The sequence below is a fragment of the Mobula birostris genome, chromosome 5, assembly GCF_030028105.1.
Source record: "Mobula birostris isolate sMobBir1 chromosome 5, sMobBir1.hap1, whole genome shotgun sequence".
NCBI classification, from domain to species: Eukaryota; Metazoa; Chordata; class Chondrichthyes; order Myliobatiformes; family Myliobatidae; genus Mobula; species Mobula birostris.
The window spans coordinates 178,475,710-178,496,372 of NC_092374.1; the positions used below are offsets into that span (position 1 = coordinate 178,475,710).

The following is a 20,663-nucleotide window of genomic DNA, read 5'->3' on the forward strand; positions in this document are numbered from 1 at the left end:
TCTAATGCTCCAGAGAAAACAATATGAGTTTGCCCAACAATACAACAGGGAAAGTAACCATATTTATTCCATTGTATAATCCTCAAATTTTGTACTCTCTCATTCACCAAATTGCCACAGCATCCCAGAGTTTCTGCTCATATTATAAACTAAATGTTGGACCCTGCCAATCTCCAATGAAGAAAAGAATTACTCTTGGCTGTCCAGTGTTCAAAACAGGCATTCATACTTCAGGGTAACGATTTGACATATGGCGTTTGTGGTGGAATTAGGACTGGAGAGGGACCTTACAAATGAGTGTCAAACATCAGTGCACTGCAAGACTGAAACTTGAAATCTTTCTCAGATGTAAGAAAAAATTTAAAACATAGCTAAACAGGAGTTGGTCAAAGCAGCAGAAGATTCAGCCAGCAAGTTCCCACAGTGAATGTAACACTAAACCTATCTTCATAGAGGGATCAGAAGTGGAGAGAATGAGCAATTTCAAGTTCCTGGGTGTCAACATCTCTGAGGATGCAGCTATAAAGAAGCCAAGACAGCGGCTGTATTTCATTGGGAGGTTGTGGTGATTTTGTAGGTCAACTAAAACACTCGAAAACTTCTACAAATGTACGATGGAGAACATTTTGACTGGCTGCACCACCATCTCTTATGAGGGACTACTGGATAAGTTTGAAATAAATTGCAGAAACTTGTAAAATTAGTCAGATCTATCAGGGGTACCAGCCTCCATAGTATCCAAAATATCTTCAAGGAGCGATGCCTTAGGAAGGCTACATCCACCACCACCCAGGACATGCCCTCTTCACACTGGAGCCATCAGGAAGGAGGCACAGAAGCCTGAAGGCACAGCTTCTTCCCCTCTGCCAGCCGATTTATCAATGGACATTGAACCCATGAACACCACTTCCTACTTCTTTTATTTCTGTTATTTTGCACTACTTATTTTAACTTAACAGCCATATATATACTTTATATAACTCAGTTTTTTATTTATTGTAAATTTCATTGTACTGCTGCTGTAAAGTTAACAAATCTCACAATCAATGCCAGTGATATTAAATCTGATTCTGATTCTAAGCTTGCTGAGGTAAACCTGTTTGAAGCTGCACCCTGTGTTCAGAACTGTGCTTGAGTTAGAGCCAAATGCTGATCTGCAAAGGAGAAAAGAGAGGAGATTGAATGTACAGTCTAATACTGTCACAGCAAGCAGGTTTAACAAAGGCATCTGTACGTTTACCCACCTCCAGTGACGCCTTGGTTCTCTCCTTGCTGCACCTCTACATCACTCCAAAGATTATCGCAAACACAGTCATCAGCCCCAACACAGGACCTGCACCATGGGGCTCACCAACTCCTGTTCACCAAGTAAAGATCGGTAAATGTATAAATTATTTTATTATTGTCACCAGTTACCAGGTACAGTGGAAATACATGTTTTGCATTCCATCCATACAGAGCATTACATCAGGATATTAAGGTTGTACAAGGGAAAACAATAACAGGATGCAGAGTAATGTATTACTTTTATAGAGGATATGTGGTGCTAGCTGGCACTAGGATGCAAGACCATTAAAAGTTAGATTGTGAGGTCAGATGCCTATCTTACTATGTTTGGGTCCACTCAATTTTCTCACAGGAGAAAGACAGAAGTGTTCATTGATCATAGCAGTACATTCTGTCAGGCTTTTGTATCTGTGCCTGATGGGAGCTGGGAGAAGCGGGGGTGGGTGAGGGGTGGGTGCCGGGGAGGGTAGTCCTGGGTGGGTAGTATCTTATATATTGGAGGATAGGAGAATGGAAGGTGTTTTGAGGAAGGAAGGATGTCATTAGGATGGAAAGGATGCAGAGGAGATTCACAAGGATGGTGCCAGGAATGGAATGCTTGAGAAATAAGGAGAGACAAGATAGGCTGGATTTTTTTCCCTGGAGTGTAGGGGGCTGAGCTATAGAGAGAAGTATATAAAATTTTGAGGGGCATAGAGAGAGTGCACAATAATTTTTCAGGGCTCCTGATGGTATAGGTTTAAGTTAAGAGAGAAAAGATATAACAGGAACCTGAGTGGCAACATGATGGTCAATTTATGGGTGCCAGAAAAAGTGGTTGAGGCAGACAAGTTAGCATCTTTTAAAAGGTACATCCACCAGTACATGGGTCTAAAGGGTTTAGGGAGATATGGGCCAGGATAAATGGGACTTCTTTGAATGGAAATCTTGATTGACAAAGGCGTGTTGGACTGAAGGGTCTATTTCTCTGCTGCAGAATTCTACGAATCTATGACACTCAAACACCCGACAGCCAGGCAGTGACCACTTGACAGTCAGGTCTTCCCCACAGTCCCAATTGCTTCTTAGTTGTTCTTTCTGTTGAGTTCTTACTATATTTCTTTGACCAACTGCTCAACTGCTTCTGTAACATCTGGTGAGCAGAAGGAACAGATTTAATTCGAGTGATAAAAGAGCACAGTATATAATAACTTCCAAAATGGAAATGGGATATGTTCTTGGAATTAAGAAATTTTCAGAGGTGTGTGAGAAGGAGTGGGGCTACTTGAGCAAGTCATTCAAAGTAGAGGACAAGGTGGTGAAGATAGCCTACAGGATGCTGGATTTCATTGATCAGGGCATAGAATTCAAGAGAAGGGAACTTATGGTGCAGCTTTATGGTGGAGATTCTTGATTAGGTCTTTCAAAGAGGTAAATAGGGTGGTGAAGGAAGTGTATGAGATACCAATTATCAGTGCATAGAATACAAGGGCATGGGAATTATGGTACAGCTTTATAAAACATCGGTGAGGCTACATTCTGAGTATTGTTTACAGTTCTGGTCACCAGAGCAGAGGAGAGATGTGATTGCATTGGACAGAGTGCAGAGGAGATTCACCGGAATGTGGCTCAGATGGAATGGGAAGAGAGAATAGATACACTGGTTTTGTTTTCTTTAGATGGGAGGAGACTGCTGGTGGACCTGATGGAGTTATGCAGAATTATTAGGGGTGTAGATAGAAAATACATAGAAAATGTTGGAAGAATTTTTTAAAATATATGTTATTTCTGTTTTTGCACTATTTTAAAATCTGTTCAATATACATATATATAATTACTGTAGTTGATTTACTTACTTGTTTTATATTTTTTCTATATTATCATGCATTGCATTGTTCTGCTGCTGCTAAGTTAACAATTCTCACAACAGATGCCAGCAACAATAAACCTGATTCTGATTCTGAAGAATGCTACAGGTTTTACTTGCTGCAGTTTATGCTTCCACTTCATGTGTTTGCTTGAACAGTAGTAAACCCTTCCCCATAGTAAAGGTGCCTATAACTCGAGGTAGGTTTAAGATAATGACTAAGAGGTTTATAGGGAATCTACAGAAGCATACTTTCACCAAGGGGGTGTTGGAGTTGGGAATGGACTGCCTGAGGAGATAGTGGAGGCAGAAACCGTCATAATTTTCAAGACGTATCTAGATGAGCAGTTGAATCATCAAGTTAAAGAAGGGGACGGGCCAAGTGTTTATGAGAACTAGAGGGTTTGCATGAATCGGATTTGCATGAATTAGGTAGACTGAAGAGCCTCCTTCTCTGCTGCATGAGTCCATGAACCACCACAGGCAGAATGAAGCAAATTCTGTACCGTACAATGACCTACCTCCCTTCACCATCAGGGCCTTTGGCAGGCTGCTGTGCTCGACATGACAAGTATAGATGTTCGGGTCATTGCCCTGCAGCTCAGTGACTAGTTCCATCCAGTATGTATCATTGTAGTTTGGTAGCACAGTCATGTTGTAGCCCTCAGAGACAACCTGCCCATTCTTCAGCCAAGTGGCATTGATAGCTCGGGGGTAGAAGGGAGTGATGATGCACGAGAGACTCTCGCCTTCAATAGCTGTTGGCCTCCTTGTCAACACCTGAACCTCTGGAGCAACTGGGGAAGGATCAAAAATTATGTCACCACCTCAACACAGGCTGATGTTACCTTACTGTTACAGACTGAAGTTACAGTGTTCAATGTTGGGATTACTCTCACATCCTTCACTGCCTCAGAATGTGATCTGCCTCACTATTACACTCACCATCTAATCTGAAATCAGCCTCCCCAGCCCAAGCTCATGCAGACTACAGACAGAGATTACGTTCATTCATCGGGCAGGTCCAGATCAAGGTCACAAGCACTATTCCCAATCCAGCTGTCGTGCAATATCCCAAATTCAGATCATCCTCAAACTGCAAGATGGAGAATGCCCTCAGCACAGCAGCGGTGATCAGAAGGTCCCTCACTGCCCCAGACCGGGAGATCAGTCAATGTCTCCATTTGGGAGCGCCCTCACTCAAAGATTCAAAGTAGATTAATTTCCAAAGTGTTTATACAGAATACAACTCTGAGGTTTATCCTCCGATGCAGCAAAGGAACAAAGAGGTACCAAGGAACCCGTTCAAAGAAAACATCAAACACCCAACATGCAGAGAGAGAACAGATTGCACAAACAGCAAAAAGTGAGCTAGCAACACAGAGGATATCAAACATCCAAGCAGGGGTACTTTTGTTCTTAATTGTCCATTCCTCATCTGTTAGGGCATCGTAGTGTAGTGAGAATGACTCCAGAGGCAGTGTCTCATACTGTGTGTGAGATGTGAGTATTCTGGGAGACATGCAGTCTCTCGGATAAACACATCTGCACCAGGTGCGTCAAGCTGCTGCTCCTCAGAGAATGTGTTAAGGAACTGGAGCTGCAGCTCACTGACCTTAGCTTCATATGGGAGAAAGAGGAAGTGATAGATAGGAGCTACAGGGAGGTAGTCACCCTTGGTTGCAGGAGATTGGTAGACAAGTGACTGACCGGAGAAGGAGGGGAAATGCACAGCCAGTGCAGAGTACACCTGTGGTCATACCCCTCAATATAAATGTACCACTTTAGATACTGTTGAAGGGGAAAACCTACCGGGGGTAACCACAGTGACCTCCTCTCTGGCACTGAATCTGATGCTGTGGCTCAGAAGAGCAGAGAGGTGAAGAAGACTTCAGTGTTGATCGGAAATTCCATAGGCAGAAGAACAGAGACAAGATTCTGTGGGCACGATGGAGACACCCAGGTGGTATGTTGCCTCCCAGTTGCCTGGATCACGGATGTCTCAGATCAGGTCCATTGCATTTTCAGGAGGGAGGGTGAGCAGCCAGAAATCTCGGTGCATCTCGGCACCAATGAGAGGGGTCGATAAGTTGAGGAGGTCCTGAAGAGAGATTTGAGGGAGCTGTGTAGAAAGCTGTAAAACGACCTCCAGGGTAGTAATCACTGGATTTCTGTCTGTGCCAAGTGCCATTGAGGGTAAGAATAGTATGATTTGGCGCTGTATGTGTGGCCAAGGAATTAGTGGAGAGGGCAGGGGTTCTCTTCTGGAATAAGGTCGATGAACTTGTAGCACAGTTACAGACTGGCATGTATGATTTTGTGTGGTAATACCATTCAAGGATACACATCGTGTCAAAAGGGTAGACAAATGCGGAGGCATTGCTCTGTTGGTAAAAAATGAAATCAAATCATTAGAAAGGTGATGTAGGGTCAGAAGATATTGAATCATTGTGGGTAGAGCTAAGGAACTTCAAGGGTAAAAAGACCCTGATGAGAGTTATATACAGACCCCTAAACTGTAGTAAGGATGTGGTCTACAAATTACAATGGGAGATAGAAAATGCATGCCAAATGGGTAATGTTACAATAGTTGTGGGGAATTTCAATGTGCAAGTAGATTGGGAAAATCAGTTTTGTGCTGGATCCCAAGAAGTGGAATTTCTAGAATGCTTGCGGGATGGCTTTTTAAAGTGGCTCATGGTTGAGTCCACTGGGGTATCAGCTATTCTGGATTGAGTGTTGTGCAATGAACCAGAATTGTTTGGAGAGCTTAAGGTAAAGGTACTCTTAGGAGTAAGTGATCATAATATAATAGAATTCACTGTCCAATTTGAGAAGGAGAGCTAAAGTCAGATGTATCAGGATTACAGTGGAGTAAAGATAATTACAGAGGCATGAGAGAGGAGCTGGTCAAAATTGATTTGAAAATAACACTGAAAGGGATGGTGGCAGAGCATAAATGGATGGAGTTTCTGGAAGCAATTCAGAAGGCGCAGGGTATGTACAAACAATAGAGGAAGATGTATTCTAAAGGCGAGATGACACAAGGTAGGTGGCCAATGAGAAGTCAAAGCAAACATAAAAGCCAAAGAGATGGCATATAATAGAGCAAAAATTAGTGGGAAGTTAGAGAATTGGGAAACTTTTAAAACCCAGCAGAAGGCAACTGAGAAAATCATTAAGAAGGATCAGATGGAATATAAGAGTAAGCTAGCCAATAATAAAGAGGATGCAAAAAGTTTATACGGATAGAGAAGGTGTAAAAGAGAGGTGAGATTGGATTTTGGACTGCTGTAAAATGATGCTGGAGAGGTAGTAATGGGGACAACAAAATAGTGGATGAAATGAGGAAGACAGTAGCAGTATGCTGGAAGCTTGAGAGTGTCAGGGGAGCAGGTGTGTGTGTTAAGTTGCCATTACTAGACAGATATTTCTTGGGAAAAGGAAAGGTATTTAGGTCACCTGGACAGATGGTGTACCTGCTAGGATTCTGCAAGAAGTGGCTGAAAAGATTATGGAGGCATTAGTAATGATCTTCCAAGAATCTTTAGATTCTGGAATGGTTCTGGAATGTTTGAAAATTGCGAATATCTCTCCACTCTTCAAGCAGGGAGAGACACAGAAGCAAGGAAATTATAGGCCAGTTCGTCTGTCCTCAGTTGTTTGGAGTTGATTGTTCAACATGGGATTTTGGGGTACTTGGAGGCACATGATAAAATAGGACATAGTCAGCACGTTGGAATTCTTTGAAAAAAATAACAAGCCGGATAGACAAAGGAGAATCAGTGGATGTTGTGTACTTAAAGTTGTGACATAGGTAGAACAAGGAAAGAGGTACTACTGAGGGAATTTGAGCAACTAGGGACTAAATTAAAAAGCAGAACAAAAAAGGTGGTAATCTCTGGATTACTACTGAGCCACGAGCAAATTGGCATGGGGTTTAGAAGATTAGAGTGTTATATGCAGGGCTGAAGGATCGGTGTGGGAGAAGTAGGTTTGATTTCATAGGAAATTGGCACCAGTATTGGGGAAGGAGGGAGCTGTACCAATGGGACAGGCTCCAGCTGAACTGTGAAGGGACCTGGCTGCTCGTGAATCGCATAACCAGGGCTGTGCGTAGGGCTTTAAACTAAATTGTAGGGGATGGGTTTAGTAGGGGGAATGGGTTCAACAGATCAGAAATGTATAGATAAAGTAAAAGAGAAAACTGTGGCTAAACATAATGACAAATCAAAAGATAAAAAAGAGAAAAGTAAGGGTGGAGTAAAGAAAAGACAAGTGCAAAAGAGAAAAAGATTACAAGATTTTAAAAGCACAATGAGTGAAATGGCACTTTATCTGAATGCCCGTAGTATTCAAAATAAGGTCAGTGAACTTTCGGCACTAATCACTACAAAGGGGTATGATTTCATGGGCATTACAGAATTGTGGTTGCAGGGTGGAGAGGATCGGGAAGTGAATATCCAAGGATATCAGGTAATATGGAAGGATAGACAGGAATGTAAGGGAGGTGGGTTAGCGGTCTTAGTTAAGGATGAGATCAGGGTGATTGTGAAAGACGATGTAAGATCTAATGAGCAGAATTTTGAATCCATCTGGGTAGAGATTAGGAATAGAAAAGGGAAAAAAATCACTGGTGGAAGTTGTCTATCGACCACTGAATTATAACATTATGGTGGCACAGGCAATAAACAGACAAATATCTGTGGCATGTGAGAATGGAACAGCGGTTATCGTGGGGGACTTTAACTTGGGTATAGATTGGGTGAATCAAGTTGGTGAAGGCAGTCTTAAGGAGGATGTGATAGAATGCATCCATGATGGCTTTCTTGAACAACATGTCACTAAACCTACAAATCTTAGATCCGGTCCTGTGCAATGATCAGGTAAAATTAGTGATCTTGTAGTTAGGGATCCTCTTGGAAAGAGTGATCACAGTGTGATTGAGTTTCTCGTACAAATGGAGGGTGCAATAGTTCGATAGAAAACTAGTGTATTACTGTATGCCTAAACAGTGTAGACTACAATGGGATAAGGGAGGATTTGGCTTGTGTAGACTGGGAACACAGGCTATATGGTGGGACGGTTGAGGAACAGTGGAAGACTTTAAAAGAGATTTTTCACGGTGTTCAACAGAAGTATCTTCTAGTTAAAAGTGGGGAGCAAGTAAGTTAGCAAGGGTGGGAAATGAAAGAAAGCATCAAACTAAAAGCTCGTTTGTACAAATTTGCCAAGAGCAGTGGGAAAATGCAAGATTGAGAAAACTTTAAAAAGCAACATAGAACCACTAAGTGAGCAGTGAAGGAAGGGAAGATAGACTATGAAAATAAACTAGCACAAAATATAAAAGCAGATCATAAAAGTTGTTATAATTATATAAAGCAGAAAAGGGTGGCTTAAGTGAACATTGGTCCCTTGGAAGACGAGAAGGGGAATTAATATTGGGGAATGAGGAAATGGCAGAGGCTTTAGATCTACGTTGTGTCGGTCTTCACAGTGGAGGTGGCGGGCACGTCTAACATGCCAAAGACAGATGTTATGGATGCAATGGGAGGCAAGAACCTGATACAATAGCTATCACTAAAGAGGTAGTGCTGAGCAAACGTGTGGGCCGGAAGATAGCTAAGTCCCAGGGTACTGAAAGAAATGGCAGAAGTTATAGTGAAGGCTTTGGTGATAATTTACCAAAATAGAACAATAGAGTTGGGGCTAATGTATTAGCATGGATAGAGGATTGGTTGACTAATAGAAAGAAGAGAGTTGGGATGCCTGGGTGTTTCTCTGGTTGGCAGTCAGTGGTGAGTGGTGTGCCATTGGAGTCTGTGCTGGGCCTGCAACTGTTTACGATATACATTAACGATCTGGAAGAAGGGGGCTGAGTGTAGAGTATCTAAGTTTGTGTAAGGTATGGAAGCATCTGGAATCTTGTCAATAAGGTCTATGCAGGAACTCTTGACTCCTGAGAACTGCTGAATTGCATGTATTTTAAGGTGTAAAAGACCATGCTTGTGCTCACTTTAGCAGAGTCTTTTAGTGGGCTCTCCATGGTCATGTAAGTAAGTAATTAAACTGAATACTGGGGTCTGTGTCCTTGTTTAATCAGCAATAGTAAATTTCTGTGACACTCAGAGTAGAGGGGCATCCTTTTAAAAAGGAGATCAGGAAATATTTCTTGAGCCAGAGAGCAGTACATCTGTGGAATTTGTTGTTACAGCCAACTTGGCAGCTGTGGAGGCCACATCTTTACTATATTTAAAGCAGAGATTGATAGATTCTTTATAGTCACGACATGAAGGGATACAGGGAGAAGGCAGGACATTGGAGCTGTAAGGGATAATGGACCAGCATGATGAAATGGTGGAGCAGACTCGATGGGCCAAATGGCCCCATTCTGCTTCTGTATCTTATGGTTTTATCAAGTCTAGATGTACTCAGTTTAGTTCAGTGCCTTGCCACTAGCCAAATGCAGGCCGCAGATTGTCTTCGCTGAAACGCCCAGTGCGCACTGATGCACCCTGATCAAACCACTTAGAAACAGCAAAAAAAGGGTAACCAGAATCCAGAAATACATGAACCCTAAAGTCCCCCAGAAAGAGTCACAATCACGAGCCTCACCGATCAATCCCTGCAATGTGGAACCCAAGCCTCCTGCACTTTCCTCCAACAGCAGCTAGTAAAAGGGAGAGGAATACCAGCCAAACGCGGCAGATGGCGCCAAATACCAGCCTGGCCTCCGCACTTGGCCTCGTCCACTTCAGCCTTGCTCAATACCCCAGCCAGAGAGAAGCAATGGAGCCAATCATGGGCTCACAGTCCACCTCCAGGTCTGCAGGCCGTACACTCCAATCAACTCACTGTTTCAAATTAGGAGATCCCTCATTACTACAGATTGGGAAACCCTAACCATTTTGTTTTGTGAGCTCCCTCTCTTTCCCGTATGAGGAGATCCCTCTGCATCTCTGATTGGAAGCTTCCTTACTGTCCAGATCAGGAGATTCCTCTCTGTCCCAGATTGGGAACACCATCAATTTGTTAGATCATCAAATCCTTCAGTATCCTGAATCATAACAGCCCACACCATCTCGGTCTCAGAGCCCCATAATCGTCTCAGACTGAGGTATCCTTTATGTTGCTGAATTGGGAGTTCCCTCTCCATCACAGGATGTTCCACTTGCCTTGCCTTTCCAATGCTTCTCTTCCAAGCTGAACAACCCTTTGCAAATACCAAGTGCAGTTACTCTTCAATGCAGTCACGTCAGTGAAACTGAGTTGGCTCAATTGATCATTGAACATTGCTAGGAAACCGGTGCCATTGCATTTCAATGTGTTCAAATCACAGCTGATCTCTCCGATATCCGGGACATTGATTTTTAGAATCGCGTTGACCGTATCTCCAGATTGTGTGCAGCCCCAGAGTGCCTGTATGTAGCTGAAGCCTGTAAATTACCAACAGATTAATTAACATTAATGGCTGAAGCTTCCAATACTAGATAATGGTCTGGTAAATACGTAAATGCTATGTGACTAAGAGGTGCACAAAGTAGTGGGTCACGGTCAGCGACTGTGTACAGTTAAGGCCGAGAGCATGGGGTGAAGTGTCCTATATAGAACATTTGTCAGTGTGTGGCACAGATCACAGGGTCTGGTGGAATCAGTAATCAATGTGAGCAACTGTCTACACGGCAAGGTGGGAGGGGAAAGTTTAAAGAGATTCAATTTGTCATTAACGAATGGCAATGTTTCCCAATGTGCAGTGAAAAGCATTCGGATTGGTTACATCACAGCCGGTAGGTAAACTCCAAAGCTCTGAAAGACAAAAGGCTGCGGGGGTGCTGGGCTCAACCAGGCCCATCACAGGCACAGCTCTCCCCATCGTTGAGGACATCTGCAGAAGGCAATGTCCCAGGAAGACAACATCCATCATCAGGAGCCACACCCTCCCTATCATCCAGGACATACTCTCTTCTTGATGCTACCACTAGGAAGGAGGGACAGAGGCCAAAGGACCAACACCTCAGGCTCCAAAAAGAGCTCCATGCCCAATACCACCAGGTTCTTTAACCAACCAGAAAAGCCTTAACGAGACCCTAGATTATATTCTTCTCTCTCTTAATTTTGCACAAATATTGTTACATTTATTTTGTTGTATGCCTTTGCACATGTGCGGGTTGTACATATTTATTTAAAATTGACTCCATGCTAACATGTCCTGTAATATACCATGCTGCTGCTGTAAGACAGTAATTTGATGGCATTTGTACCCTGTGTATGTCAGCCTATGATCAGAAATAAACTTGAGCTTGAACTTATGCGGAGTGCACAGTACAGAGATCACGTTGAAACACTGTGCAGTGCACAGTACTCTACATACAAAGCAGGGGGCACATTGAAGGACTCTGTCGACATGTGGGTCGGAGCAGGGGCTCACAGTGAGAGACTGCGCTGTACAGTCTGCGCTGAACCACGTCCACTGCAGAGAGTTACGGCGGAGAATTGTGAAAGCAACGTGTTTGTATTCAGTGTCAATAAGCACAGAGTGTGCAACACAGCAGTTCTGGTCACTCTGTGACGGTGAGGCTTTGGAGTAGGTGCAGAAGATGCTTACCAGATGCTGCCTGGATTGGACAGCATGTGCAATAACAAGTGATTTGACCAATTTGGGCTGTTTTCTCTGTTTCAAAGTTGACAGCTGGTATAATTTTTCCCTCAGTTGAAATGTCTAATGCAAGAGGGCATGGAAAAGGGGATATGTTCAATGGAGATGTGCAGGGTAAGACTATTACAGAATGGTGGGTTCCTAAATTGTGCTTCCAGGGGTTGTGGTAGTAGCAGATACAAAGAGGGTGTTCAAGAAGCTTAGGCGAGCAGGACATGGACATTGTGTAGGCAGAAAAGATGAGATTAGTTTGGTATTTGATTATTAATACAATTAGTTCAGCAGAACATTTTGGGCCAAAGGGCCTGTTCCTGTGTTGTAGCATTCTAGGTCTAATGCATGGAGTCCCCGCACCGAATTAGATCTGGAAAGCATCATTGTGGCAGGTGACTAGATAAGAACCATGGACGTCTTAGTTCCAACCATCCTAGACTGAAGCATCCCCAAGTCTGGAGTTGGGGAGTAGGCTTAGGATTAGGGTTTGAGCCAGGCAAAGCCTGTATGGACAGTGGGTTTGATTTTCACTGTTTCTCTGAAGAGATCATTGGGGAATGAGGACTGGATAATCAGTTTATTTTGAAGGGTTAGAACTTACCCAGATGATTAGGATGGAATTCTTGTAATTGGAGTTAAGGAAGGTAGAGAGCAGAATGGAGATTTGAGAGATTTGAAAGAGTGAAGGACTTTAAACTTGATACAGCATAATCAGATCTAATAGAAGATCAAGATATTGGCAATATGCAAGTCACTGTGATACTCAAAGGGTAGTGGGGGTCAAAGACACTCACTAATCGATGAGGGTAATTGCTTCAGATATGTCGAGAGGAGCTCATGAAGCCGATCGGCTATTTCTTTCTGTTCTTTCCAGTAGTCGGTCGATAAGCCATCTGCGATCCACTGGTACTTGACTTCTACTTCACGGAGTGTGCTGTCGTAGTAGTCTGTCTGCAAGTCATTGAGCATCCCAATCCTGAAGGAAACTGGTATTTCATGAATGCTGATGGGTTGGAAGTAGTGATATGTCAAGCTGTATGCGCCTGAGTAAAAGGACAGAGAGAGTGTCAGAAAACAACAAAGGATGCTCACAATTTATAAGGCAGAAATTGGGAGTTTGATGACATACTCGCCACTTGAATGGATTAATACACATCCAAACAGACATCCTACTGGATCAGGCAGCACTCCCACCCCTCTTTATTAGCTCCCCAAACACGACCAACCAACACTATGAAAACTTGCTTCACTGCTCTGGCCATTTACAAAATCCTAAGCAGATACTCACCGAAGCCAATCTAACAGAACGACCCAAACCCCAGCACAAAGGAGGTCAAGGGCAGCAGGGAAACAGGAGCCCCAACTCCCACTATAGGGTTGCTTCTAAGTCAGAGGCAACCATAATGGAATATGAGTCCACCATGATAGAGCGGAAGCCAAGTTTCAAGGAGAAGCAGAAGACAATTCCGGGGCACCAGTGTAGAAATTCTCATCATCGCAACAAAGGTGACAGAGAAAGAGCACAGAAAAGAGGTAGTGGAGTCCCACAAGAGGCAGAGTGGGAGGATGAAAAGTAAAGATAGTTGTGGCAGTCTGCATGTTGACAAGGACATTTGCGAATGCAATCAGGATAGGAAAGACTTAGATATGCCCTGTATGAAGAGGAAAATAGGCTAGGAATTGGGAGCAAGGAAAATGACAATTTCCAGTTCTGTCTGAGTGTGGGGAGCAGCACCAATGCAGTGATCAATGTCAAAGGAAAGGAGCTGAGTGATGTAGCCCAAGGATTGAAAGTTAGCAGTCATTTCAAGAGGACAAGAATATAAAAGCAAAGGTGTGATGTTAAGACTTCAGGAAGCACTGGTGAGGCCTGTTGTGGAGTATTGTGAGCAATTCTGGGCCCCTTAGGAAGGATGTGCTGAAACTGGAGAGGGTTCAAAGAAGGTTCATGAAAATGATTCCAGGATTGAAAGGTTTGTCACATAAAGAGCATTTGATGGTTCTAGGCCTGTGTTCACTGGAATTCAGAAGAATGAGGTGGGACCTAACTGAAACCTGTCAAATTGTGAAAGCCCTTGATAGAGTGAATGTGGAGAGGATGTTTTCTATGGTGGGAGAGTCGAAGACCAGAGGACACAGTTTCAGAATAGAGGGGTGTCCTTTTAGAACAGAGATGAGGAGGAATTTTTTTTAGCCAGAGAATGGTGAATCTGTGGGATCCTTTGCCACAGGCAACTTAGCAGCAGTGGAGGTCAAGCCGTTATGTATATTTACGGCAGAGGTTGAGAGATCCTTGACTGGTCAGGACATGAAGGGATACAGGGAGAAGGCAACAGATTGGAGCTGAGGGTAAAATTGGATGAAATGGCAGAGCCGACTTGTTAGGCCAAATGGCCTAATTCTGCTCCAATATCTTATGGTCTTATGGTAACAAGACTGTTCCAGGTATCCAAGTGCAGAAGAGATTTTCCAGAATGCTTCCTGGATTAGAGGCCATAAGAATTGAATTGAATTGACCTTATTACTTACATCCTTCATATACAAGAGGAGTAAAAACCTTTACATTATGTCTCTGTTCAAATGTGCAATGTAGAATTGTAGTAATTTATAATAAATATTATGTACAACAGGACAGTCAATATGACATAGAAATACAATTGCATCAGCATGAACTAAGCAGTCTGATGGAAGAAGTTGTCCCGGAGCCTGTTGGTCCTGGCTCTCATGCTGCGGTACCATTTCCCAGATGACAGCAGCTGGAACAGTTTGTGGTTGGGTTGACTCGGGTCTCCAATGATCCATCGGGCCATTTTTACACACTTGTCCTTGTAAATATCCTGAATAGTGGGAAGATCACATCTCCAGATGAGCAGGGCTGTCCTCATCACTCTCTGCCGAGTCCTGTGATTAAGGGAAGTACAGTTCCCGTACCAGGCAGTGATACAGCCAGTCATGATGCTCTCATTAGTGCCCCTGTAGAAAGTTCTTAGAATTTGGAGAGGGGCCATACCAAACTTCTTCAACCGTCTGAGGTGAAGGAGATGCTGTTGTGCCTTTTTCACCACACAGCTGGTATGTTCAGACCATTTGAGATCCTCGGTGATGTGTATGCGGAGGAGGAGTTGTTCTCTGGAGTGACAGAGACTGAGGGAAGATCTGATAGACGTTTATAAGATTACAAGAGCATCCCAGGGTCAAAATATCTAACACTAGAGGGCACATATTTCAAGTGAAAGGGAATAAATTCAGAGGATATTTGTAGGGCAATGTTAATTTTACAGAGTGGTAAGTGTCTGGAATCAGCTGTGAGGGCTGGTGGTGGAGGCAAATACAATGGAGGTAGTTAAGAAACACTTAGAAAGGCTCATGAATTGCAGAGAATGGAAAGATATGGACACTGGCAGAAGGGTTTAGATTAGTTACACATTTAGTTACCGGTTTAATTAACTTGGCACAACATCTTGGGCTGAAGGGCATATCCCAGTTCTGCACTGCCCGGTGTTGTCATCTCAGAGAAAGATATCATAGGATTCCCCTGGTTGCTCTGATTTCCTGACACACCCCAGAGATGGGTGGATTGGTAGGCTAATTGGCTGCTGTAAATCACCCCTGAGGTGTGTGTGAGTGGTGGCATCTGGGAAGGTGTTGATGCGAATGAGGGAAGAATAAGATTAGATGAGTGTAAATGGGTGTTTGATGGACCCAGGAGGACAGTACTGACTCTGCAGGAGAATCACTTTCTTTAAAATCTTGACATTACTGACTAGCTGCATCAAAACCTGGGACAGAATCTACAATAGACAGGAATACAAGAGCTCAGAGAATGGTGGTCACAGCCTGATCCACCATGGGCACATCCTACTCCAACACTAGCAGTATCTACAGGAGGCACTGCTTCAAGAAGGCAGCATCTACCATCAAGGATTCCCATCATTCGCATCGTGCAGTCTTCTTGCTGCTACTGTCGGGCAGGAGGGACGGAAGACTGGCATCCCACAACATCAGGTTCAGCAACAGCTGCTTTCCTACAGACATCAGTTCTTGAACCAACCTGCACAATCCTAACCCTGCAACAGCAATGAAACACTACAGACTGCCTCTTGCACCTTTCAGACCATAAGACATAGGAGCAGAATTAGGCTAATCAGCCCATCGAGTCCTTTCAGCATTCCATCATGGCTGAATCCAGATCCCACTCAACCCCATACACCTGCATCCTCGTCATATCACGATCAACTTCCGCCTTAAATATATGCACTGACTTGGCAGCCCGTGGCAGAGCATTCCACAGTTTTAACGCTCTCTGGCTAAAATAAATTGCTGCTTACTTCTTTTCTAAAGGGCCACCCCTCAATTTTGAGGCAGTGCTCTCTAGTTCTGGATACTCCACCACTGGAAACATCCTCTCCACATCCACCCCTACAAGTCCTTTCAACATTCAGTAGGTTTTAATGAGATCACTCCACATTTTGCTAAACTCCAGTGAGTACAGGTCCAAAGCTGCCAAATGCTCTTCATACGTTAACCTCTTCATTCCCAGAATCATCCTCCTGAACCTGCTCTGTGCTATCTCCAATGATAACACATCCTTTCTGAGATATGGGGCTCAAAACTGTTCACAATGCTTTAAGTGTGGCCTGATTAGTGTCTTATTATTATCTCCTGGCTTTTCTTGAAAGATCATGTCCAATGCATTTGTTATCTCTTCAGCAACCTCTCTCAAGTTTCTGGGACATAGTCCATCTGGCTCAGGTGACTTACCCACCTTAAGACCTTTGAAGTTGGCTAGCACTTTTTCCTTTGTAAAAGCAAAACACCCACTCCTGCTCTCTGACACTCACGGACCTCTGGCACACCGCTAGTGTCTTCCACAGTGAAGACAGATGCAAAGTACCCATTAAGTTCCTTTGATAAGTCTTTGTCCCACATTACTACCTCACCAGCATCATATTCCAGTGGTCTAATATCAACTCTCACTTCCCTTTTATTCTTTATGTAACTGAAAAAACTGTTGGTGTCCTGCTTCATATTATTGGCTAGTCAGCCCTCATATTTCATCTTTTCCCTTCTTATAGCCTTTTTAGCTACTTTTTGTTGGATTTTAAAAGTTTCCTAATCATCCAACTTCCCACTCACATTTGTTACCTTATACATCCTTTCCTTGACTTTTATGCAGTCCTTAGCTTTCTTTGTCAGCCATGGTTGCCTAGCCCTGCCATTCGAGAACTTCTTCCTCTGTGGCACATATCTATCCTGCGCCTTGTGAACTATTCCCAGAAACTTCAGCCATCTCTGCTGTCATCTCCACTAGTATTCTCCTTCAATCCACCTGGGCAAGCTCCTCTCTCATGCCTCTGTAATTCCCTTTATTCCATTGCGATACTGACGCATGTGCGTTATGCTTCTCCCTCTCAAATTGCTATACGAATTCAATCATATTTTGATCACTGTCTCCTAAGGAATCCTTTATGTTCATCTCCCTAATAAGATCTGGGTTATTACAGCATATCTGTAGATGTGAACTTCCCACTATTCAGGACATTTACAAAGACAAGTGTGTAAAAAGGGCCTGAAGGATCATTAGGGATCTGAGTCACCCCAACCACAAAATGTTCCAGCTGCTACCATCTGGGAAACGGTACCACAACATGAAAGCCAGGACCAAGAGGGACAGCTTCTTGCACTCGGCCATCAGACTGCTTAATTCGTACTGAATTTCTATGTTGTACATACTATTTGTTATAAATTACTATAAATTACACATTGCACCTTTAGATGGAGACTGACGTAAAGATTACGAAGGATGTAAGTAATAAAGTCAATTCAATTCAATTCAATACACAACACTCAATCTAAGATAGCCTTCCCCTGAGCAGGCTCAAGCACAAGCATTCTCTGACCCTATGTCACCTCTTTCTAAAGATGTAATTCCATCTCTTACCAACAGAGCCATACCACTGCCTATGCCTTTTTGCCTGTTCTTTCCTTCCAAAGTATATCATTTGATGTTGTGACAAAACTGCCAAGTTATCAGAAGATTGGTGCCGATAAGAGAAACAATGGGGGAACATTCGGGAATGCTAATGGGGAACGAGAGAGATTAACAAAAAGGGGGGCACAGTTCTGAGTATTGTCAAGACGGGCCGCTTTGAACCTGAAACTGTTTGAAGTCTGATGGACAGGCGATACCCCAGCAGGGGGATAAAAGGGACAGTTTCGCTAAGGCAAATCAGACACCACGACACGACGGGACAACGAGACCCTGGAAGTGCGTTGTGCCCCCACAAGTTGGTGGAAGTTTTGGAGGTCTGCTCACGGGACCAGCCAAAGACGCACAGGGTGGGAAGGTAAGAGTCGGCGGGAGCCTGGTGTGTGTGTCCGCCCTTGCCTGGGTGCCGGGTTCACCGCAAAGGAACGACCGTATCTGGAACGTAGGGGTCACAGTCGGTGACCTCACAAGACATTACAAAGGACTCGCCTGAAAGCTAACTGCGAGGAATATCGAAGGTCTGTTTGGAATCCGATTTGAATATTCGTTCGCTCTCTCTCTCTCCCCGTCCCCACAACGGCGCAACAGCGATTACTGCGAACTGAGCTGAACTAAATTGAACTGAACTTTGCGTCACTTGAAACTAATCATTTACCCCTAGACTGCGATAGAGCTTAATTGATCCTATTATCCTAGTTCTGTGTACATGCGTGTTGTATCATTGTTAATCTGTTGCATTTATATCCTTATGATTAGAGTACTGTGTTGCTTACTTCTTTAATAAAACTTTCTTAGTTCCAGTAATCCAGACTCCAACTAAGTGGTCCACTTCTGCTGGTTTGGCAACCCAGTTATGGGGTACGTAACAATGTTAAGGTCCCAAATTTGGTCTTTTTTCAGCCACAGTTCCGTGATCCCCACAATGTCACGCAGAAAAATCTCTAATTGCACCTCGAGTTCATCCACCTTATTCCAAATACAGCACCTTCAGTCCTGCATTCTTCACCCTTTTGAATGTTGCCTCTGTGGTACAACTTAACTCTTTGCTCTGTCTGCAATTGTACCCAATCATTGGCTTGTCCTTCCTTACATACGTTACACCCATCCGTGTTTTTCTTTTTTGCATCTACAGAATCACCCATCTGTCCCCCTGCCTACAGAATCTCCTATTACTGCTGCCACCCTCTTCAGTTCCGTACCCCTCTGAGCCACAGGGCCAGACTCAGTGCCAGAGGCACGGCCACTGTTGCTTTCCGGTGTACTGTTGCGACTGGGCATCTCTGATTCTGTTTTTTTTTGCTCTGATGTCTCAATCTGCAGTAATTTTTGTTCATTGACTTGCATAAACTTTCCGTAACTGTCATTGCGTGTGCCCTGAATATGCCTGATGTAATGCTGCTGCAAGCGAGATTTTCATTTTATCCATGTCTAACCATTCTTATGCATATGACAATAAACTTGACTGAACGTGACCTCTCTGAACGTTCTAAATTCCCTGTTACCTAAGGTAACTGAAACTGAGCAATATTGTTCTTTGCGATTTATTGCTTCTATTTTTCTGCTTCCTTTTTCATTGTATTTTCTGTAAGCGCCAGTGCAGACACAGAACACTCTCCCATAGTCTGCCATGTGTAAACATACTGACCAACCACCCCAACACCAGAGCTTTGACGAACTCGCCACTCATGTCCACTGGCAACGGCCTCCACTTCCCGCTGCATCATTTGGCATGAGCGGTGTTAACCTGGCGATTTTACAAAACCTCCCAGAAGTCCTTATACATAACATGCATCAATGTTCTGCCAGTCTATTACCACAGCAATCACCAAAACTTAGAGCCAACTCTTGATGCACTTTGTAAATAGAAAGAAAAAGTTCTGACAATAGTCAACAGGCCAGGCAGTATCTGGAGAAAAGAGGAACTGTTAATGTCTCAAGTTAAAGACGGAAGGTTCCGATAGCATGCAAGGACAGAGAAACAGGGCTAATGTTTAATGACCAAGGTGGAAATCTTGCAACAGTTCGGGTAGCATCTGTTGGGAGACAAAGAATGAATGTTTCAGATTCGGGAGCCTGAGTCAGAACTTGGAATGAGAGAAATCAAGTTAGTTTTTGTTAGCAGAGAAGTCATTCACACATAAGGCACAGAAAGAGGCCACTCGGACAGCTATGTGTGTGCAGACCCTAGAGGAATGGGTAGAACAGGGGTATTTCTTTGGTATTGTGAAACAGACTGACGTAACGTGGCAGTTAAGGGATAGTTAAACTCAGATTAATTGCTTTAATGTGATGCCTCTGTTAAGACTGTGGGACTTTCCTCTTTGGGAACTGGCGATAGACCCCAAACTACCCACCGCTGAAACATATTCAAGGATCATTTTGCCCCGAGTTTATCGACTCCAGAAATTTCACAGGAGTGAAATCAGAACACAGGAGTGCGATGAGTTCGTCCTGCCGTCTAATGGAGCAACTGCCAGGAACTCCAAAAGATTTAAAGGTGAATTTCCCGACACAACCCCCGACCATCGCCGTCACATACCCTCGCCTCACCTGCCTGTTGTCCCGCGACAGAGCAGAGAGATAACGCGGTGACAAGGAGCGATACCGGTCCGGTCCAGCTCTCCATTGCGACAACTCCTCGCATCGACTGAACCCTGATCGTTAGTCAGTGAAGTGCTGAGGGTGGAATTAGATTCACAGACGCGGCTTGGGGCAAACAGGGTAAACAGGTGCAGCCAGTAGCTGAAACTCCTCCTACAGAAATGACTGTGTGGGCAACGGAGTGTCGGCTGGTCGCGGGAGGGAGAGGAGCCAAACCACTTCCTGTTGTGTTGCAACAGATCCAGCGAGAGGAGATTTCAGGAACCTCCGAACAGCCCGAGGGAAGCTGC

General features: G+C 43.8%; 2 protein-coding genes across 2 annotated transcripts in view; one reads left to right on the plus strand and one right to left on the minus strand.

Moving 5' to 3' along the window:
* LOC140198075 (uncharacterized) overlaps positions 1 to 20,663 on the plus strand; it is a 151,849-nt gene that overhangs the window by 36,907 nt on the left and 94,279 nt on the right. The window lies entirely within an intron of this gene.
* On the minus strand, positions 1,008 to 20,520 carry LOC140197378 (major histocompatibility complex class I-related gene protein-like). The gene is made up of 6 exons (XM_072257335.1): positions 20,323 to 20,520; positions 12,578 to 12,826; positions 10,309 to 10,569; positions 3,655 to 3,930; positions 1,245 to 1,357; positions 1,008 to 1,154 (listed from the first exon to the last, which is right to left on the minus strand). Exons 1-5 carry the CDS (start codon positions 20,414 to 20,416, stop codon positions 1,281 to 1,283), a joined length of 957 nt encoding a protein of 318 aa, XP_072113436.1. The 5' UTR covers positions 20,417 to 20,520; the 3' UTR covers positions 1,008 to 1,154; positions 1,245 to 1,280.

Coding starts and splice junctions, on each gene's coding strand:
- LOC140197378 (XM_072257335.1), bottom strand. CDS start 20,416: ATGCGAGGAGTTGTCGCAATGGAGAGCTGGACCGGACCGGTATCGCTC. Junction 12,827..20,322: donor TGTCGCGGGACAACAGGCAG/GTGAGGCGAGGG, acceptor CCTTTTACTCAG/GCGCATACAGCTTGACATAT. Junction 1,358..3,654: donor GGCCCTGATGGTGAAGGGAG/GTAGGTCATTGT, acceptor CTTGGTGAACAG/GAGTTGGTGAGCCCCATGGT.